The 23,960-nt window shown below is 40.2% G+C and overlaps 1 protein-coding gene across 4 annotated transcripts in view; it reads right to left on the bottom strand.

Annotated features, from left to right (window-relative positions):
• Positions 1-23,960, bottom strand: part of slc2a9l2 (solute carrier family 2 member 9, like 2) — an 88,938-nt gene that overhangs the window by 3,582 nt on the left and 61,396 nt on the right. For 2 of the 4 annotated variants that reach the window (XM_046384483.1, XM_046384485.1), the window contains one exon: positions 13,123-13,250. In XM_046384483.1, the coding sequence (XP_046240439.1) occupies positions 13,123-13,250 (128 nt within the window). Of the gene's footprint in view, positions 1-11,560; positions 11,675-13,122; positions 13,251-18,691; positions 18,923-23,960 lie in introns of those variants that run through there. The other 2 variants (XM_046384486.1, XM_046384487.1) reach the window with 2 other exon arrangements.

Here is a 23,960-nt window from a genome sequence, read left to right as displayed (position 1 = left end):
AATAGACAAACAATCATTTAGCACCACGATTGTGCATCAGATAATCCTAAATTAGCAACACATCAATGCAAACAAACTCACAGCATACTAATCAATGTGACCGACTGCGATGGCTCATTAGTCTTCACAGATGTCACACACAAAGTACTCGTTTTACATTTCACAGTGTCAACAGACTATTTTCATAGATAGATAGATAGATAGATAGATACTTTATTGATCCCGAGGGAAATTCAAGTCATTTAGAACAATGTTTGAGAGTTACTCTATTTATTTCGATAAATTAATTTCATATAATCACTGTTTTATAAAAACTATGATCTCTAAAATATCAACGTTTCACAAATTAATAACAGACAGTCATATAATTTCAAAGATAACTCAATAGATTTTAAAAATATTTGTTTGTTGTTTCGCGCTCTTTACGTCCACATTTATTTGAGAGCTTTATTTACTAATTGGTTTCATTTGGAGTAAATCTTAAAACCAACGAGGCCATTATTATAGCTATTACACTGTCGAAAGGATCTTTAGAGCTTTAATAGTGAGACTGAAAGTGTCAGAGCAGCATGTAAATGCACCATGTGGTGAGATTGTTTTGTCCCAGCCCCCCACAAAAGGTCTAAACCCTGTGGATTCAGAGAAGGTCGTCATTTTAATGGAAACAATCAAAGCAAAACCACCACTACATGCACATTCCTATAATGTGGCTTTCAGCAGTAATACATGACAATTATTTAGACCGCTCAGTAATGCATCCCTGTACATTTTCACATTTGATACATTTGATACGGATCTGGATTATAAAGTGGACTGATGAGGTATATTTGCAACTCCTTTATGAAATTACATTTTTGTCTTACAGTGCAGTCAGTCAACATTTGCAATAACATTTTTTTTTTAATTTTAGCTTTATTAACTTAAAGGAATCTGTCTTGACATGTCAAATCAGTTCTGTCTGATGAAAAACTGCAGCAAGTCAGCTTTGCTAGCATTCTTTATTGTAATTCATAGCCTGTGCCCAACAATCCCGTTTCCATTACTTCCAGTCTATTTCTTCCAAATGTGAATTTGTGCCTTCAGAATGAAACAAAGAACCATGAAAATAAGAAAGAAGAAGAAAAAGCAAATAGGATGAATAAGAAATCTGTGCAGAAATATTGAATAAGGCTCACAACGTGGCAAACTACAATGGGCACAGATGGGTGTGTGAAAAACAAGCTACTCGATATTCAACACATCAAACATCACACTGTAACATCGAAATCGCCCTCCACATTGGTTAAATGAACTGAATATTATATAAGTTACTAATCTTACTGTAACTTAAGTGTTTTTTATGACAAGCTTTGTCCTATATTTCAAGTGGCAACCGTTACCATTAGAATTAAAATGATGCACTAAAATTAAGCAATCACATCATTATGGGTTAAAGTTAGCATTATTATACCTCCGCATAGAAAAAGACAGCATCTACCCCAATGACTGTGATTTAAAGCAACACCAGGTGAGCACCACAAACACACCCGTGATGATCCTCCAGCAGTGACTGATACGTTTGATATTGCTTATGAACTTCTACCTTCTGTGAAGTGTGTGTTTGACTATTTCCATCCAAGCGGTGACAGCTGAGCCTCTTTGAGGTCAAAATGTAAAAGGAGTGCAGTGGGCCAGACAGGATGAGTGGACTGGTTATGATATGCACTGAGGATGGTCAAGCACAGAAGTTAAATTAGTACTTTTATAATTATAATATTCTGGTGCTCTTTACTCCTCTCTTTATTTATCTAATTCTTAATCAGCTTAATCAGCTTGAGTTCAACTTAATTATTGATGCCAGAAGCCCAGAGGTGGGGCCAGAGGGTTGTCATGGGAGCACAGGTGGCAGTGGTGACCCCCCCCCCGTAAGAGACAGGAGGCTCTGGACTGGTCTTGTTAGGATCATAACCACAAATAGACAAATAATAACAATTACACAGAGATGAAAAAGAGACCTGGGAGCAGATTGATTATGTCATTATTTAAAGTAGTTTATTTGGCATGTATTACATTGCTTAAACAAAGTAACTATTAATACTATAAAGTTTATTAATGCCATTTTTATTTATTTGTAAAATGTGCCCCTCCTCCTAAACCCACACTCGCAGAAGCTGGGGTGACGCTTCAGCAGTGGCTTATCATAGAGGTAAAGGGATGTGACAGTGCAGGGGTGTGTTGTCTGAACTGGGGTCAGAGCTGGTTTCAGGTGCCAGTCAGTAACCAGTGAGTCACTGCTGTGATCTGTTAAGGCCAGTGTGTGCCAACAGGGCAATATTTGTGACTGGTTGGCTAAAAATAACTCTGTCGCTTTCTGTCTCTCACACTTGTCCACTCTTTTCTTGCCTCGGTCAGCTCCTACCGCACTCTTCGCCTCTCTTTGAATCGTTTCCACAGCTCTTCTGTGGCATCGCTATATGTCTCTGTTGTATTCCTCTAATATCCGTCTAATCACATATTCAGCTCGAGTTCTACTTGCCTTCCTGACATCCTCCTGACTTCTTCTTCTTCTTCTTCTTCTTTTTCTTCTTCATCTATTGCCACCAATCTTATTGTACATCGATCAAATTGAAGGAGCAATCTATTTAGTCGGGCACATCTCTTCTTTGTCTGCCTCTCCGTGTGTAACACAGCCAGGCAGATATGCTCATATGTTCTCATGAGCTCCATCATTCCAGTCAGACATAAGAGAATGAGGTGACAGTGTAGAGAGATAATGCTGAGGAGTGTAATTAGTGTAACATGGATCTGCCGACACTCTCCAGATGAGGTTCACATACCAGTTCAGATCCAGCACCTCACAGACAGCACAGCAAGCCTTCATCTGGTCACTTCAACTAATGCCCACTGATAAGACAGTTCATAGGATTACAGATACCACAATTGTGTGTCTGAAAATGAGTTCAACACATTACTATATAATAATTCCTATATATATATGTAAGTGTTTCAGAGATGGTGACTCGAGTGTGGGACTGACTGCAGTCACATGCTATGCATACGATACACAGCAAACATTCCAGGATGTTCTCATAGAAACGTTTTTCTACAGCATAATCAGTATTCACAAGGTCAGTGTGTGTATCTCCATACTTAGGCTTTAGAAATAATACACATACTGTTCCTCCTGTGGAAATTGGGGAGCTGACTCATCCCATTCAGGAAACCTGTAATCAGTGTGTGAGAGAGTAACAGTATGCACTGACCTCAAAATCTTTAAGTAATCTCATCTTAAAGTAAAAGAAAGAAGAGTGGCTGATCTTAGCAGAATAATAACTCCCCCCGCTAAGAAACCATGATCTGAGCATTTTCATATGCCCTTTTTGTTTACTTCTCAGCTCACTTTGCCTTCCACACATGACACACTGGTGCAGCTGGCTGAAAGGACAAAATTAGGTTTATCTGCAGGGGCTGCAGAGAAAACAGGCAGAAAGTATTTGACAGAAGGTCAACCCAACGTCACTGCAACGTCCAGCAAGCCCCAAGCAAAGCTTCCCTCTCATCTCAAACTTCTGTGCTGACTTTTGTCTAACTCTTTGTGTTTCTCTCTGTGGTCACGTCCTTCAAGGTACAGTAAGAAAAACCTTGCCAGCATGTGTGTGTCATTGGCTAAAATAATGAATTTTAATAGTTCAAAAAAAAAAAAAAAAGTACAGGTTACAGCAGCAGAAGAGGGCAGGACATTGTTTGCACTGCACAGTGTAGAAGATGTATTGAGATCCTTTACATAAAAGTACTAAAATCGCACCATGAAAATCCTCCACTATAAAAAGGCCCTGCATTCAATACCAAACATAAGTAACAGTATAGGTAATCAGCAAGATTTACCTCAAGTATCAAAAGTACTCATTATAAAGAAAAAACTTTGAGCCAGCTACTTTATATACTGTTGTAAATCATCATATGTGTTGTGTGTCATCACAAGTTTGGGGTGTTCTGTTGGAATTAAATATCTCTGAAAAGTCAACTTTTCGTGCACAAAGAAAAACTTCTTTGTTTTGTTTTTCTTGGCTTTGTCACAATTGTTCATTTAGTTTAAGAAGTCTGAGAATCAGCCATCAAAACCATAAAGGGACACTCGATTCCTTCAGATTATCAGCTTTCTATTCTCCTTTCAAATCCACCCTGCCTGGAGATGCATGGTTTTCACTGGACAGGATGGGTATAAAAAAAAAATCATAATCTGAAAAGTAACTACAGGCATAGCTGAGTGAAAGGGCAGCTTTGCTTTAAATGGAAATACTCAACTGAATTGCCTCAAGTACTTGTAAATATGCCTCATTTACATTCCACCACTGGTGCTGCAAAAAAACATATTAAACTCCAAGGAAACTCCATATGTACAGCAGTTCAACTGTAGATTTAACACACTCCTCCTTCAGCCTAGTGTGAGCACTTTCCTCAACTTCATGACTCCGTTTACTGGTTTGATTAGCCTGACCACGTCTTAAACTGTATGTCTAGTTTGAGAAAGAGTAGTTAATGTCCTCTGTGGTGGTTTGGTATTTTTCTGTGACAACTGTTTTAGCTGCAGTAGTAGGAGTATACTGTTTAATGGCATGAGCTGTAATGTGAGGCTGTATGTGTGCACTTGTGCATGAGCAGAAATGAGACATGTCGTTCACTGTAATGGAGACAGGTATGCTGTAATACAGGATAATTGTAATTTCCTGTGTTGTTCCATCACATTAGGTTTAGTGTTGGATACAGCACAGTAATATATTAATGAATGATGAGATTCTGTTCTCGTTTTCCAGATCTTAACAAGGCTATGTCTGAAACGTCCTGTGCTCGTGTCGTTTGTGCTTATCCTCAGCAGAGCACGACTGTAACTAAATACATCTCGCAAACGTCCTGATGAATGCCTGCGGCTAAAAGGCTGCATCCAACTGCATCAATGAGAGGTCAGACTCATTCCTGAGCTACACAGCCATGATGCTTACTCATGCACACTATTTCTAGGTGCGGAGGGAGGAAAGTTCAGAAAATTCAATGCAAGGCTAATGCAGATGCAAATAAGGCCCACAAAAGGGTCATAGCCTCTGCGTTTAAACATATTCCTGCAGTAAGTGCCATTTAAGTGAAGATACTGGAGTGGGAATAATGACTGACACATTGGGGTCTTCATGTCACTTCACAGCCTTTCTATAATGCCGTGTGATTAACATGTGATTAAGCAGGTGGGCACAACACCAGCACTCTCACTTGTATCTATAGTTCTTCCTGCATTATAGATTCTGTAACGCTGTGGTACCTTTGCAATGAATGTGCAGGAAATTACAATGTGAGTGTGTTTACTGTATTATGTAGAGACACGTATGTGTGTTGGTTAGCTCGCCTGCTTCTCAGTGCTCTGAAGCATTAAAATGTTTATCTGAATTCAGTTTAATCAGGCCAATGCTTTCGGGAGGGTATTGCAAAAAACAATCCTCCATTATGTTTCCAAGATTTGGATTTAAATAATGTATATAGAAAGGCATCCTAGAATATTAAGTAAATGCTGTGCAACTTATGTATTCATTCAACCATAAAATTATGAAATATGAAAATGTTTTTGTAGCATTTTGTTGTGGAAGGCCAAAGAAAAAACAGAAACAAAAAAAAAACAAAACGGTTATGTCACTGAATGTGAATAAGACTCATTCATTTCACCACATAAAAAGAGAATTCAATTTCTCTTCAGTAAAGCCTCTCTGAAAGATGAAAGCCTTTAGCAAAACTTCCTGCACCAGGTATTTCTATAAACAGTAAATCATTATTTGTAGCTAAAAGCAAATGCAAATGGAGGCTGAAATGGAAATGTGAAGGAGTGCTTGAATAAGTTGAGAAATCTGTGAGTTTAAGAGGACGTGAACTTCACCATACATATCTATACTTTTTCAACTCACGAAGACTGAAATGTCAAATGCCATTAGGATCTAATGAGGGACAAGTGGGACATCATGACTGAGGGCAAAGTTCTGCCTCTATAAAAAGCTGAGCTGAACTGTGTCCTCTGCACAGAGGGCAATTATAACAGACAGCAGGACTTCTCTCACACTATAAAATAAGAAAGTGAATATGTAAAATTATATCTACTCTCGGGTCGATGAACTATCATCTGATTATAATCTAAGTGCCATTTTGTAAGTTTCTCCAAGACTTTTCCAGACAGTTTCCAGACAACAGATCATTGTATTTAGTAAAGGAATGTAGGAAGGCAAAAGGAAATATTTCCTTTTTTCAGTGGTTTAGACGTTTGAACAACATACTGAGCCCAGGAAGTCACTGTGCTTCAAATTAGCGAGAGCCATTGTGATTATACATGACTTAGCTTTTCCCCCTGATTCCACTCATTCTGCCAAGCTAAGCCAAATGTGTCCTGGTTTTAACTCCACAGTTAATGCACAGACGTGACAGCGACAGAGCGCTGAGCGCCGTCGGCTGCAGCTTCGTTGCAGGACACCCTCTCTGTCACACAAGAAATTCAGTCAAACAAGCTGTTGTACACAAACAAAGGGTTAGAGCACGTAACTCCCCCTAACACCACTAACTGACGTTTTTCTATTCTCTGTATCCACTGAACAAACAAGCTCGATTTTGATAATATGTGAATATTCAGGGCATTAACTATACATTTTAACTGCCTGGTTCCCCTTGCCTTATGTTAAGCTAAGCAAATCGCTTCCCGATTCCCTCCTCTTGATAAAGAGGAATAAGCATGACTCCCAAAATGTTGAACTTCTCCTTTAAAGTGGCAGCAGTATGTACGTTATATGTACGCAATTCCCCTCAGCTCTACAAAGCTTTGTAGCCAGATATTTCCCTCAGAAGTTGTTGTGAACCAAAATCAGAGTGAATGCAAGAGAGTGAATACTGGGCTATTTGCAAACAAGTTTAAAATACAACACTGGAACATGGTGATATACAAGTGTTACTGCCAGTTACTCTATCAGAACAGAACCAATAGCAACGCACTAAGCAATAAGTTACATTCATATGAAGTCAGTGCATGTACAAGGTTGAGGGTAGAGCGCACTTTATTTGTGACACAGGAGATTGATGTCTTGGGGAGAGAGTGAAAAAAGAAAAGACCGCCAGAGGAGGATTAAGACACAGAAGGGCAAGATTTTATATTAATAATTTAAATATGTAAAAGAGGTCGACAGCAGATGAAGTTACATCTATTTAGCGAATCCCTTATCTAAAGTCCTTGAAAGAAAGATGTGAGTGTACTGCAGGAGGAGGGGGGAAAAAAGCAGGACGACATGACACTTTGAGAGGAAGGAAACATAAAAGCAGCACAAGGCTGGTGCACAAGGACGTGGGCAGCAAACTGAAGAGCAGCATTTCTGAGATGTGACCATTTCGAACTTAAGTGTCAAATGGATTTTTCCTCCCTGCAGTTTATCAACAATAACAACATCTATGCTTTTATGGTAGCATTTGCTTCATAAACAGATAAATCTGATGTAATACACAGGTCAAAGCAAGCACAAAAAATGTCACATTTGGTGTACATGGCGATGATTCATTTGAGCGCGCTGTCATTTTTACAAGTGAGTGACCCGTAATCATCAACTACTGGTAAAGATGAGTCTGAAGATTTGACAGGCAGAAATGAGGCAGAGCTGCAAAAGAGGACTGATGAAGTGTGGCTGAGCGCTGCAGTCAGTTGGGTCCAGCACAGTTAGGATGAAGAATGTGCTCAATTAGGACGGCTGCCAGCGCATTTAAAGACCGGCTACAAAACGTCAAAGAGGAGAGGAAAAAGGAGCACAAGACTTAGAGAGAGAGACAGTAAATAACAAAAACATGTACAGCCTTTACGAGCCCAGAACAAAAAAATCAAATACACATACACATAATCAAGCTTGTTTCCCAGCTCATTTTCTGCTCATTCTTACTGTAGATTAGAAAAATCCTCCAGGCTCTTACTGCTAGTTTGCACAAACAGCTCCATCTTCTATCCGTCTTAACAGCTTGTTGAATTCATTTACAGTAGAAAAAAAGAGCACTAGTTTCAGTTTCTCTCGCATGAAGTAGTGCGTAATGATTCAAATCTTTCATTATATTTTGGGAATAGTGGGCGTATTGACCGAAAAAATCTGCCAAGAACATGTACCCCTCTGTGGAAATAAGATTTGCATCACTAAAAAACATGCATTTATTTACACAACGGAAATAAATCTGCAGTATTTCAATATGTATTTTACTGAAATACAGCATAAAGAGCTGGAAGCAATTGAAATGATATACGCATGATACAATACATAAAAGGCACTACGTATATTTAAATTTTCTTAAATATTGATGACAAATAATCTGTCCTCAGGTACTATTTGTCAGTTAAGAGTCACGAGCACTTTCACCGCAGAAAGCAATGGTGAAACAAACTGGAGCTCTGCCTTAAATTCTGTGGCTCGGCATCTCCTGAGAAAATACAGCTCCGGCACACTCGATCGGCCTGTGCTGTCTGCTGTAAAACCAGACAAGTGGTTACACTGTAGGACTCCAAATGGCTCTGAAACTAAGCAGGATTTCAGACATGAATGCTACAGAAGTACTGTGCACATTTTGTGAGTGGGTGTGCAAGCAAACAGAAACTAGAAGGGTGCAGAGATCAATAGTCTGCTGTATTCACGGTGATATTTCAGGTGTTACAACTGACCCACAATGCATGACTGAACTTCACTAACATCTACTGGATTTTAAGATTTATGGCATTTATTCCACCGAGGCCAAATGCCCTATCTTACACTGTGAATGAAAGTGACAAATAATTTGTGTATCCATCCCGTGACAGAGAGCTGCTCCAAGATGTAATATGCTCTTCTTTGTCCTATGCTACAACCTTTCACCAAGCTTCCTGGAATTCAGGCCATTAGTTTTTCCATAATCCTCCTGACAATCGTCCAAACCAACCAACAAACAAACCGGATCGATAACATAACCTCCTTGACGTGGAGGCAATGAACTGGTGTTAGTCACTTCAGAGTCCCGTCTGGGCTCAGCAATGAAGAAAAATGGCCGAGCTGCTGATGGCTTTCAGGTTGCCATGTTCTGTTAGAACTAAGTAAGGCTCTCGATTTTTACAGATTAACACAGAAAAATGCTAGATTAATGCAAGCAAATGTGTTAGAACCTATTTTCACTTATTGTCTCGTTTATTCTGTCTTCATTCACTGCAGTTTGCACTAAATTATCAAGACATATAAATTCATTAAATCTCAATATAAATTCCCAGATTTGCAGAGAAAATAAGATCCAAAAAATAATCAGGCTGTCTCACATTACCCACCCTGTCGAGCTGGTCACACAGGTCAGGAGTGATGAGCGGCACACAACTCCTGAGAGCCCGAGAAGCCACAAACTTAGGGGCAGATCTCCTGTCCAGGGCAAATCCGCTAAACCCAGAGGCTGTCAGCTGGGTTTGACAGATACTGTACCTGCAGGCCATTGTGGATGCATGCGTGTTTCTCCCAGCACAACCAAAGGGACAGAGTTTTGTATTCAAGGCGCACAGACTAATTTAACATTCTCACTAAATGGTTAGCCCTCTGGTCCTGGATTGTGAGGGACTAAATCTGGATGCTGCTACTCTGTCCATTAGCATGATGGAAACAATTCAAAGGATTCACACTTGCTGCACAAAGTGGCACATGTTCATAATTGGTATAACAGCAGGCAAATTATTGTTTTGATGTGCAGTTCTTCCTGCAGAAGTGACAAAAGAAACAAAAGCCTTTTCCACTACTAAGGGGGCTATTGAGCAGTCATATTGGCCTGTCATTAGGGTTTTAACAGTATTCAAACTGACCCACACAGGAGGTCTTCACCCTCTACTGTGCTGTGGGGAGGGACATCACAAAATCATATTCTCAAACCCCCGGATAATGATCTGGGATCTGAACTTGATGTTGGAGACCCTCGCCCAACATCCTTTTGAGAAAGTGCAGAACAAAAACTTGTTGCTGAAGACAGCTCGGTCCCTATCTATCGCTGGCCTTGGCCTGCAAACCGCAGATCACAGTCGACCAGTTAGTCCCTGAGCTTTGGTGCCCAAGGTGGTGACTTTCTCCCGTCTCTGCATGCCAATAGAGTTTGTGGTGCTCCACTGGCATCCACTCTATGCTTAAGAGGAAACTAAATTAAATTTAGTCAGTCCAGTGTGTTTGCTTTGGCCCGAATGATCATGGCCCTAGGAAGGAAGGCTGAACTCAATTCTTGTCAGTGCCTCTCTCATTGCTTTGTGAGTGTAGAGGAGTGAATGTCTTCAAGGGGCCGCAGATCCTATTCTGCACAGGGCACCGTCACATTACAGGTCTTGTTAAAAGGGACTTGTTGATTCAGGACTTTTGACTCCTCAGACTCAGAGCAGATTACCCAGGCTACCTAATCCTTTTGGTCTCATCTGTCTTGATGTGCAGATGTCCTTATCTCCTTTAAACACTGAATTAACAGTTCCCTCAAGTGTTTTTACTCTTTTTACACCACACACGCTTTAAAATCTAGGAACTGATAAACATACAAGGAGGCAACAAAAAAACTAAAAAGAGCTTTGGATAAAACACTGTTTTTTTTCCTCAGCATGTATCTGAATAGTTTTATTTTTTAAACTAACTATTTTTAAAAATAGGTTTCAGTAAAATGCAATGCACCAGCGGAGGCCTGGTGAGCTATAATGGGATAAAAAGACAAATAAGGGCCCATGAAGACGTCATACAGGTCTCATCATCGTTGGCACAGTAACACAGTAACACACTCTGATGATCACTATCATCATCGATCAGGTGGGGGAGTGAAACTGATCAGGAGCAAAGTGAAACCTTGTGCTTGCATGTATTAAAAACAGAATAAGAGTCAGTTTTATTGGCCAAGTATGTTCACACATACAAGGAATTTGATTCCTGTTTCACTTGCGCACAGCACCTACAAAGAAGGACATAACAACATATTGATGTTACATCGGAGCTATGTTGCTCGCTGTCCTCGCTGTAATGTTGCTGTCATCAATACTACATTGCACTGTGGGATATTTATACCAACATAGTATCCAGTGCATGTATACTGGGTAAGACTTTAGATTTCTGCTAACATACAGTGTAATTACTTTTGTGTGATTTGCTTTGGCTGTTGATATGCTGAGCTGGAGGATATCTTTAGATTTATAGACAGAGAACACTGTAATCACTTTAATGAAGTTGAATGAAATTTTCTCATGAAGAGATGGAAACAAGATGTCTTCAGATCAAGAAACTTCACTTTGTGTGTGCAAAGAGGCGTAATGAGAGGAAATTAAACAAGTGTACACAAATATCGGACAAATATCACAAAGAAAGCATTTTCAGGGATCAGGATAAACAATAAAATTATAATAATAAATAAGATTTTGTTTTTGTTCTGAAATGACATGTGGGTGTGTCTGAGCACTAAAAGCATAAATTTCACACTCAGAATTCAGACTCTTATTCTCAGACGTAACCTATGAGTGACTGAGTGAAACACTTTTGTGAACAGCCGCTTGATACTGAACAACACTCACTTAATCCATAAAGCGGCCAAAACAGTCACCAAGCAATATCCTCTAACATCACCAAAGCCAGCTCTAAAGTGTATAAACACAATGTCCTCCGAGGAAGGTGCTTCAGTAAAGAGGCTGTAAAGTGAAAAACACTGGAGTCAAAGGCAAGAATTAAAGATGTGAAGGTAGGAGGGGGAGACAGAGGAAAAACAAGCTGTGAGGCCAAAGAAAGACAGAGTGAGACACACAACAGGAAGGAAACAGGAGGTAAAATGAGAAGAGGCAGTGGAGTGGAGCTGCCTGGAGAAACACTGAGAGTTGAAAGAGGACCCTGGAGCCTTCAGGAACACATCCCAGGTTCAGACACTAATAGGCTCTTCTGCGTGAAACTGTTGTATTTTCTTATTATTTCACTCTTTAAAAAAACACATTCATCCTCCGTAATTGCTCAGGATATATTGTGCAGAGTTTCTCTAGTCAGATCTTAGCTGGTAAAGCAAGAAACAAAATAGTGGTCCAGACGGGTATCTACTTCTGTACTGGCTAGGAAACTCTGAGTTGTCTCACGTTTCTCCAGTGACGCCTTGATAACAAGGCAGAGCAGCAATAGCATCACATTAGCGGCACAACATCTTCACTCTGTGATCTGTGCAGCCACAGTGTTGCTGGGAACTCAGTTTGCATAAAAGTTGAAAAAAAAAAAAAAGACTTCAAGCAAAAAAAGACACTTCAGTGTAACTAAAGGAGCCATTATGTGGCAAGTGCCAACGGCTGCATGGAACAAGGGAACTGAAACACATCTGAAACATGGCCTCTCAGTGTGGATTTTCCTTCTAACATATGTAACATATGGTTAACACTGGGAATTGGTCTCAGTTTGGTTTGTGTTAAAATAAGCATGTTGTGTTATGTACGTGGGGTCACTAAAGTATGTTATGTGACAAAAGTAGGTTAAATTAGTCAATGCAGACCTTTGGTTTACAAGCCAGGGTGCCCCCCCCTCCACTCAGCCTTCCTCTTACACAGACTTTATACTTGGTCTTCCTAGTAAGTCACCTGAGTTGCTCTGAGCATTTACTATTGCCATGGATGGTTTTACATCAGAGTTAACTGAAATCCTGTATGAGACGCTGAGGGCCGTGTCAAAACGTTAGTATTTGATGGCCAGAGGAGCAGTACTGGACGTTTCATTTCCATATCTTGTAATCTTTGGTCAGGTCTGACTGATCATTAACCTAAAAACCATTATTGTGAAAAGCTTGTAAATTAGCAGGGACCGCCGAGCCTTCCAGGGCCAACAATTAGAACTTCATAGTTGCATATAATTAGTATATGAAACACATATTTATGTAATTAGACTACAGAAACATGACAGGCAGCACAGCAACCCAACAACATCGTGTGACCAGACAGTCGCAGCAGGAGTTAATGAGGAGCTGACAACTTTAATGGACTGCGAAGATTGAAGCGACCAACATGTCTGGTGTTGGGTATTTTAAGCAACAATCACGATATGAACTGACTGAGTCGCATCCCTCAAACAATGTGTGCCAACGTCTACACATTTAGAAGAAGTAACTCACCTGAATGAATGGGAAAAGGAGACCCACAGCAAAGTTGGACAGCCAGTTTACGGTACCAGCGATCATGAAGGCGGAAGGTCGATAAGACTGTTCGAACAGTTCCCCGGTGAGGATAAAGGGAATGCCACCTGACAGAGAGGGGACGAGACTTTGAATCAATACAACAAACCAATAACAGAAAAAAACAGGAACAAACAGCTTAGTGCTGAGCAGTATTCTGTGCTTATAAACCACATGGAGTGGGAAAAGGCTGCCCTTTGTTTCATTGTTTCTTCTACAACAATTTGTGGCCAAAGTTAAAATAAAATATACTATTATCTTTGTCTTTGTCTATAGCTTTGTCTTTATGATCTTTGTTGTTGTTTGCCGCCCCCCACTTATCATATAGCGTACTTTGAAGATACAATCAGTAATTTATTTTACCCAACTGAAATATTGGACGTCCATGTCAGTTTGACTTGTGAAATGAAAGACCTTTACAACTTTATTTGACCATAAAATATAGGTGTACTTTACCCCAGAAAAAGAAAAAATCTACTAAATATACAAAAACATGTCTGAAAACGACTTCAAACTGCCAAATCCTTTGATTAAAAGTTCTACTGATTAAAAAAAAGGAAAAAGTAAGGAGTACCTCTGGTCTCCCCTCAAGCGCAATGTGCAATCAACATTTCTAAATCTCCAAGAGCAGATGTTGACATTTGGATGCTTTGGTGGGTGATGACATCAAACCAGGAGGTTGAGATCGAAAACCTTGGCCCACTGAGCTCAAATGTAAAAGGTAGTAATTCATCCTGACAGATCATTACAAACTCAGTACAGAGCACTACAGTTCAAAGCACTACAGTCTGCTGCTGCAGAACTTTAGTTTGTCTAGTTGAAAATAAGTCTGGCAGATTTACATTCCATCCTCCCTCCTCCTAAAATAATTCCCATTTGGACATTTACTTTTGAGTTTGATTCGGTCACTGAATTCAACAGCAAAGATCAACTTTTGCTTCAAAGACACCAAAAAGGTGTGGACCATATTAAAGGTTCAAAATGATCTGGTATCCGAAATGATCGATACAAGTACAAGCTGCTGAATACATTGTTCTAACAAAATGTTAAAAATCATACAGTTAAACCGTTAACATTTCACTTGCATCTCAGTTTACTGTGCATCAGTATTATGTTAGATGGGAGTTTTGAAGCTTGGAAGGCACGTGGAGGGAAATTTTGTGTTAATTTGAACTAGTTTTCTAATGTTTCACCCAGTCAGAGCTTTGCTGCCCACTCAGTAAGTGTTTATACTGTATGCTTATGCTTTGTACTCCAAGCGACATGTGATCAGAGGGTCGCCGGCTCGATCCCCCCCACCAGACGGGCAGGAAAAATTTGGGATGTGGTGGAGTGATTAATGAGAAAATGTGCCCTTCTGTCTAAAAAGCATGCACATTAACACTGTACATAACATTTGTTTAGGTCTGAGATTTGACGTTCACAAACAATGAAGCAAAACAGAAAATACAACATAAAATGCAACAACTGCCATTTAAACAGCACAGTAGAGCACAATGCAATACTTTTTCTATCTGCCAGTTATAAAATTTGATTGCAAATTTGTTGAGTTTGTACATAATGTATGCAACATTGAGTGACTTGCGTAGTTTTCATCAGTTAAGAGGTCAGTCTGTTTGCAGGCATGACTGCAGTTACCCACTTGTCCTAAACATACAAGACTCATATAGACAGGATTTGGACATTGCTCTGTCCCTGTGATTATGGATGCAAGAGCCACATTTCATCAGATTGTTACCCTTCAGGTATTTTTATATGAAATCTTGCTGAAGAGCGCCAACCGCCTTCTCCAGCAGTGAGTTGTGGGGAGAAATGAAACTTGAAGAGTAGTTCAGGCTGTTAGTGACTTGTCACGGGTGTGTGTACAGTATACTGTGCAAAAAAAAAATGATTAAGGGTCTATGCTGTCATGGGGTTTTTGCTTGAATGTGTGACTGATGAAATTGTACATTTCAAAGTTTGACTTTGTGATATTTTAGAAACACCACACTGCACAACAACGAGATAAAGTGATGGAAAAGAGACACAAACAAACGTTATTATTCGCAGCCTAGAAACTCCTGATAATATTACAAGTTATGTCTTATCTGGAATATGTGTTATCTGGACCTTTTTCGAGTAAACTGCAGCCTGACACAGTATTGGGGAGCAGATAGCGTTCAGCACAGGGCAAAGCATGCTGTGAAACAGTGTATGTAAGCAATTTCAGGAAGCTGATTTACCAAGTCGCTACATATTTCACAGTTTTTCCCCACAGAGGTCCTGCAAAACTGAGATACTCGTATGTGGGTCTTGTTGAGCCTGTTTGTGCCCATAAACCTCATTGTTAACGGTAGAAATGACGTATGAATCTGTAACATTATGTGCTGCACATGTGACTGTAGGCCGTCTGTTACCACCTGAAAGATGCACCAAAACATCAACTCAGATAACAAAACTGCAACCTGTAGACCTTAAATCTGTGAATGCTGCATTTTATCCTCACAGCAGGTTATTTGTCGTCATGTAATTGCCTCTCAAAAGACAGTTAAAGAGCTACAAGCCACAGGAGCATTCCCATTTAGAGAAGAATGAAGCGATTTATGGCTTAGCCTTTAGTGTCCTCTTAGATTTAATGGCTTGCGATAATAAACCACCTCATTATTTGATTAAGAAGGCTTGCGATTTAACAGAAGTGACCAGCTGATTGCTTTATATGTTTTCATGCATACCCAGAGATGGCCGGCAATCGTATGCATTTTAGAGCTCACCTGCCAAAGGTGTGTTGGTGCCCTGCTGCCCTCAGAGCGCAACCACAGTTATAAATGTGGAAATTAAATGAATCCATGCTGAAGGTTACTGGAAAGTTCTGCCATGGTAAGATACCAGAGCAATATGAAGACAGAGAAGCTTTTCGTTTTTGGCTTCTTTTGTTCAGCAAAAACAAAAATTGTGTATTAAAGCCATCACCCAGTAAGGACGAGGACAAACACAACCTGATTGCTCCTGCCGGCCTCCTGCTCTCCATGATCACTTGAATTGAATTGTACTTTAATTGAATTGTGTTTCAGGCCTGACATTTAAGAATGAACCTAAATAGACAGAAACACCAGATAAGAAAACAAATTAACTTAACACTGAAGCATTTGATGCCTTACTGATGACAAAACCTGCATGTCATTTTACTAAAAGTGACGGTGAATCTCTTGACGGTTAGGAATCGCTCTAACAAAGTAAATGGAACTTTAATAATTATACATTTAACGTACTTCAAATGTTGAGAGCAGGAGTAGCAAGCAACAGGAGACACAAACAAAAGAGGTTTTTTTTTTTCTTCTGGATGCAGCCACAACAACACTGATCTTAGTTCTGTCAGGAAAAGACAAATCTGCTTCAAACATGATGTGGCGGTGTGTGTGTGTGTACATGTGGGGGGAGGGGGCACACACAAAATATTATATAATATACACACACTAAATATTCAGCCAACATGAATATTTTGTGTGCGTGTGGTGCTTGTGTGTGTGGTTTGTGAGTGTTGCGTGTAGATCTGTTCTGAGATAATCCGCTCAGTACAAAAAGTGTTTTCCAGGGACTTGTGCACTTAATATGTGAAGCTTGTGTGTGTGTGTGTGTGCATGTGCGTGAGCAACAGGGAGACACTGATAAATCAGGTTCTAAAAATCTGTGCTGCTCTATACTATATTTGTCATATTTCATACAATTATGATCCATAATGCTGCGAGGGTATTTCCAGCCTTTCAGTTTCAAGGAACAGTGTGTAGGATTTAGGGGAAATAGAATATATTTTTCATAACTGTGTTTGCATTTGTGTTTTCATTACCTTAGGATGAGACTTCTCTGTCTCTCAGAGGGAGTGGGTCCACTCTGTTTTTGTTTTGTTTTCACTGTAGAGGAGGGTGAGACGAGGGCTGTTCAGTTGGTTAAAATCTGGGAAATCCCACACACTTTAACTGAGTTGAAGGGGGCTAACTGAACTCACTTGTTCCTGGAGCATGCTCCATGTCAAGATAAATTTGACTTTATAGCCTTTTGTTGCAGTTCCAGTCTCGGAGTGCTGGGCTGGGCCCAAGGACTTAACACTAATTGGGCCACGTATGTTATTTGACCAGCATATGTTTGTGGAGGGCTGCAGAGGAAACAGTGTTGAATTATGTGGGATGAAAATATCCAGGTTTCCCTTCGAGCCAAGGACCACAGCAGCTCACTGATTAGTGAGCTCAAGAAGAAGAGTAAGCAGAAGAGAGCAAAAAGCTAATTAAATGAATAGCCTTTTTTGTTAACAACACTCCCTATTATACCAATAATGTTCTCTACATTGTAGGAGGACTTCAAATTAAATTAGAAAGGCTGACTGGAGTTTTGCTTAAATATGTATGTGACCTCTTGTTCTCCAAACTACGACAGACTTTTAAATGATGCCGTCACCCGTTAGAACAGCTGTATGAATTAATTTCCACAATCCGAAACGGCGACTTCAAGTTCACAATCATGCTGTTGGTGCTTTGCTGGTACAAAGCGCTGACATCAACATCACAAAAATACCAGCCACCCAGAGTCCAATGGTTTTACAAGCGATTAATTACATTTCACTGTCTGATACTATAAACATTTAAATGGAGAATTAGTAATCTGGGGTTTGACAACCAGAAATGGACTAAATGACAACTTTATTGATGCTTATTTAGTGAAAAGATAATAATTGATGGAGACAAATCTAAATGCCTGCTTACATAAGATCTAAGTCACATCAGTTGGCCAAAATGACACTATAGCACAAAGTCGATCAGACAGTAATTAAACAGTCGCATTCATTTTGTCTTGGATTTCTTACTGGCGCGCTGCCTTGTGTTTCAACTTGACCTCCTGAGACATCACATTTTCAGGGGGTTGGCCACAGTCAACCAGTGCCAGAGCCTTGATCTGCTGTGCCTCAGGCAGAGAGCCACAGATGACAGGACAGCAGTGAGAAGGCAGCACCAGAGGCCACTGTTTTTCACTTGCAATTGCTTCTGACAGGGATTTAAATCAGCTCATCTGTACGGTTTATCAGTGCTCCAGTAATCCTACTTCATAGCTGAGAGAAGGTTAGGATTATAAACTACATGTTTAATCCTCCTACAGAATGGCCATCAATACAAAAATATTAATTATTTAATTTCTCTTAACAGCAAATGAATGATATTAATTTTCGCTTCCCTCAGGCTAAAAGGATTTTCTAGTTTTACTACCTTTGCCCTTGTAGTGACTCATGTAGTCTGCTCCACTGCTCGCTGATGTATGCTTGGGATATTATCCAACACAGCACACACACTATAAATAAAGACTAATTATATAACAGGACAGGCATGTCACACTAGCAGAAAGCTGCCCTCCCACGCAAACATATGAAACATCCATATCACAGGTTCAGCAGCACAAGCACAGTGACCAACACATGGACATTTATGCACAAAGACACACTCACACACACACACACACACACACGCAGTGTAAGCTGTAAGGAAGCAACTCTGCAGCACCACACATGAATTTATTGGATTATATATTTTTTCCTTCTCTGGAAACAACATTTTGACCTGTATACAGTATAACTGAGGAAGAATAGCAGGTGTAATAATGAGATACGTGATAAGTCATCTATTAAGTGATGAGTCACGCAGGTGTAGAGTAGAAAATTACGCTGACTGCAAGTATTTATGTTTCAGGTACAAAGCTGCTGTAACACGCCGATGACCACCTGCAAGGATAAAAATACAACCAAAGACAACAATTTCAATTTCATCTGGCAAAGTGTGATAAGCAGACCATGACCTGAATTGTTTCACACTGGCAGAGTGGAATGAATTTTACATATTTTACTTTACATTTTTATTATTCATAATTTGTCTCGGGATCATACGTACTCCAGTAAGACTAGTCAGAATAGCTGATGTAAAAGTATAATTTGCTCCTTTTGTCATAGTTTTCCTTCCCTGAATGCTGAGGCAGATGCAATGTGTGCCTCTGCTTGCTGTGGGGTCATTGTTTTTGTAGATTTCCACATACGTAGTCAGTCCTCACACAGCGTTGGAGGATCAAAGTGTAGGCACACACTGAGCCTGCTCAAACAGGCAACTTTGACTTCCAAGAATTTTCATGCGACTTTGAGGGTATGAGGGCACTGATATGAGCTTGTTATGTTCCACTTCATTATTATCAGGTTTTTATGCCATTCAGGTCCCCATATTACCATTTTAAATCCAAATATTGCAACTGAATTGCAATTGAAACTTCTCAGCTGCTTCGCCACAATTTCTCTGAATTTCTCTTCACTGTCCCACACTCAGATGGCAGGCCTCGGATTTGAGCTCATATTCTGCCCAAACCAGAAAGAACTGTGGCTGAGGAGAAACTCTACAGCACGAGATGTGTTCACATTTCCCAGGAGAGAGCAGGGTCATGACACAAATTGGTGACCCTGATTAGAAGCAATATTACATGGCAGTCTATGGAGACAGAAAACATGATGATTTATCACGCTGGTTCTTGCACCTCCTGATGGTCGTTTCGACTGTATGATAGAAAGTGTGTAGCCTTGAAGATCAGCAAAAAAAAAAAAATAAATAAATAAATAAAAATAAAACATGACAGTGGAGTTAACTGTGGAGGGAGGGAAGGATTAAAATCCAGTGACAATAAGACCAAGGCTGCCTGGGGATGGGCACAGTAAGTCAGAAAGATTCTGTTTGGAGGACTTAAAGTGAGCACAGATGAAGCTTTCAGTCGCAAAGGAATAAATGTTCCATCTGCACTTTCTCTACTATAAATGTGTAGAAGGCAGCTTTGTGTAAAACTACTTCTACTACTGGTAAATCTTCCCTTTGATGAATAAAAGAACAAACTTGTTGAGCCTCAGTTGTCTTTACTTGAATATGTGAGTTAATACACACAGATCTGTTGACAAAAGATTTTGACATATAACATGTACACACAGGCACAGTCAACAACAATTTTAACAAAGCAAAGCATTGCTGACCAGCTTATAACCACCCGGGAGCAGAAAACCAAATGAAGTTACTCTCAGTCAGTGTGTTTCAAGTGTTTTTCTCAGTTCATTGTTAGCAAGTCTGGAATCACTCCAAGGCCGATCATATCTGTAACACCAGGCGGGCTGGAACCTCCCAATATAAAACATGACATAACAAAGTGTGAAGGCCACTGGGAGCTCTTTAGGTCAACAACATTTCAAGTACATAATTAAAGATTTATAATTCATATCCATAAATCTCTACTACAGTCAGGATTACTCGTAACTTCAGCAACGTTAATGTCTATTCGTTCGATGTGAAACTAGCAGGTGCAGCTGAAATTAATCAGTGGTAGACATTTGCCAAACCCAAATTGCTGTTTCTGCTTCAAAGAGGATGGCAGAGGCCACTACAACGGTCCAGACTTATAAAAAGCTGACACCAATGCTTGACAGTATCCCAGGAAGGAGATGTGAGAAGCCCTAAACGCACACACATACATAACTTTTTGAGCAATTACCAGGCGTGTTGAACATGTCACTGTGAGCACGGAAAAATTTAGATTGACAAACAAATGTTTTAAGAATCTGTGGAAGACAACAGGGGTGAGCACTTTGGCGCAGTTCATTCACAAGCAGCGCTGAGCCAACCCAAAGCCAGGAACACATACTACAGCCTCGCAGCGGTAGAATCATCAAACAAACCCATATTGCTGTGGGGCAAAGCAATGACCAGTCTCATTATACACCAAATTGATTGGCTCACCCCATGTGTGGCTGTGCTGGTGAAAAAAAGCACATCTTTCATCTGCTCTATCTGACTATATTCATCTTTTATTAAAAAACCCACTGCGGTCTGTTCGTGTTCGTACCCTGAGATATTAGCTTTTATTTATTTTAAACCAGCGCTGGTTTAACTTAACCGAAAATTTCTTGCCTCTGCTGCTTCGCCTTTAAAGCTTTCAGTCAGCGAGCCAGCAGGAGGCTTTCATAACGGAGCAGCTGTAAGAAAGGCGATGTGTTTATTGCCGAGATGGTATAAATTAATTAGCAATGCTATTCTTCATTAAAAATGGGTCTACACAGCAAGATGTGGACTCAACGCAATTTATTCAGCAAATTAATTTTAAATACTGAAGAGCTAAATAGTACAACATCAACCACGGTGAGCTGCTACACGAAGGGCAGACCCAACAGTGTTTTGTGCAAACCAGAGGCCTACAACATCAAGGCGTACAACTTAATAGACCTTGTTGGGCTGTGGAAAACCATCCAAGCACTTCTTGAAAGGTCACCATTCAGGTCTTTGCGGCCATCCCTTCAAAAAATATGCTTTTAGACTTCACCGCCACTCTCTAATATACACAGGATTGTAGCTAGTTCTGATATAGTGATATAGTGAAGGTCTTCAGCAGGTGCGTGTGGGAAGGGGATTGCAGTTCTTGAATGCAGAGAGCTGTTGGTTTTTCCATCCAACAAAAGAAAAATCTGCTCCAGCTGGTAAAGAGTGAGGAATGAATCCATAAGTCGAGGAACCTCAAGTGCACAATGAATCTTTAGGGACTCCAAGGAGAATAAATCCTCCCTGCAGAGGACTTTCTTCTGGTAGAAGATCAATATCACAGTCAGCTAGAAAACATTGTTTCTCGTTTATTAGTAAACACCTCTCAGGGGTGTGTGGATATGGAAGTAACTTTCCACAAGTCAATCTCACAGACGACATCAGGCTTAGAAAGCACATTGAGAAATTATGACTAAATGTGAGATTATTCAAACCGCATATAGTATGGCAAGACAAGGATTTTAGATATTAGCTGTTGCAGATCAGATCAGTGTACTATAAATATAAATAAATAGCAGGACATTAACCAAATTAGGTGGTAAACACAAAGATGATTAGAGCCACCAAACACACACCCCCCACACAAACAATTTCAGCTGTGCAGGGACCATTTCACTCCCACAAACTCATAATCCTGCAGTCTTTACTTCTTCCTTCATTTCTTTTGCTCTTCTAATTAAATCCTGTTCTAACCCTGGCTGCCACACATCATTAAGTTTCACCTTGGCTCGAGTTTACTCCACAGAGAGTCACCTCTCATCGCTTCCAGTCCTGTATGTGTTTGCTTGTGGCTCCTAAAAAGCAGCGGAGACCAGTGTTGTCAGGAAGTGTTCACATGTCACCCCTGGTAGCTCTCATTAACTGCTCACCCTCACAATAGAAAGTCTGGCTGTCCAACGTGTTTATTTCTACATTCGCAGGTGAAAGGTGATTCATCTTGTTCAAGGGTCCTCTGTCGTGTCCTCTATGGCCTGTCTGTCAGCAGTTTGTCACACCTTTCCTGTCTTTCTTCCAGCTATATTCTTTTCTCTTCCCCGGAGAATTGAGTGAATTCAGCATCCGAGTATGACAAGACTGCAGGGTCTGCTCCGACATGCCGTGAACTACAAAAAAATTCCGTAGCTCTGCAGCAAAAGTTCAATTTTTCAAAAAGGGGAAGCTCTAGTTTGCGGCATAATTGTTTAGTGCGCACTGCAGATGAACGGCAGTCAGTGACATGATGGTTTTATCCTGTTTCTGGAATTAATGAATGCCCAAGCAGTTAACACAGTAATAGTGAGAACAGTGATATCAGATTAGGTGTAACTGCTGTTTCTCACCTCGTACTGCTGCATGCTTGATCCAACTTTCGGTTTTACCATTTAATTTACACTTAATTAAAAAACTTGAGTACTCCTACAACACTGACTATTTGCAAACACAACAGTGTGAGTTCCTTTTATTTTCTATTAAAGTTCCAATTGCATATTAAAAAGTCTCCCACCACCATTAACTGCGCCACAGTTCATTTTCAAAAGAGAGAGACTGTTGGATAACGATGCGCATTCAGAGAGCACTGGGAGGGCGCAGAAGGCCATTTTTTTTAAAGGAGGGCACTGAGGTCTTCCTTGCATTTGTTTAAGTCAAGTTTTCACCAAAGATCAAAGACACAACTTATTATGCAACTGTTTGCATAATAATTTGGTCTGAAACATGATCAAAACTTCCAGTTTACATGCAACAATGCGACAAGATGAGACGATGCTTTGTTTCCATAGCACAAACCAGACACCCACAACTGTCAAGCTAAGTCACAGGCACACCATCAGCCAGCTGTGATTCCTGCTGAGACGAGGGGGTTTATACCACTGCACCTGTTCTCTGCCGCATTTCTAAATGTTTTTGTTCTAGGTATGACAATTTGGTTTTCCATACTTCTGGCTGGGGCAGCATGTAGTTCAGATATACCCAGAAATACAAAGCTTTCCCATATCAGGCTGCTTTTTCTTCTTTGTTGCTTTCCCAACAACACGTCTTGCTGAGCAGGGATTCAGCCAGGTTCTCCACATACACTCTGTAGTACCGCAGTCACTTGGACTTGTGTGCCCTAAGCAGCTTGAACTCGCACACTCAAAGCAATTCAGCACATTTTGTCCCAAGGGTCCAAAGCTAAATGGGTCAATAACATAAGACAAAGCCTACACATCCGTCTATTTTTTTTTCCCAGTAGCCTCAGACCTTTTCCTTGCATGTTGCTCTTGGTTTCCTTTGGAATAACTGGTCAGAATATTTGTCACTTACAGGTTAATAAATCGCCTAGATCTGTATCTTCAGTTTTATTTTTACAAGAATAGGATACCTGTTAAAACATAATAAGGACTTAACAAGGGGGGCATCATGTAATTAACTGAATTTGACTAAAATGGCTGTAATCTGAGGAAGTGATGT

This window comes from Scatophagus argus, chromosome 3 (genome assembly GCF_020382885.2).
Source record: "Scatophagus argus isolate fScaArg1 chromosome 3, fScaArg1.pri, whole genome shotgun sequence".
Classification (NCBI taxonomy): Eukaryota; Metazoa; Chordata; class Actinopteri; family Scatophagidae; genus Scatophagus; species Scatophagus argus.
This window is presented reverse-complemented; position numbering and strand designations above follow the sequence as displayed.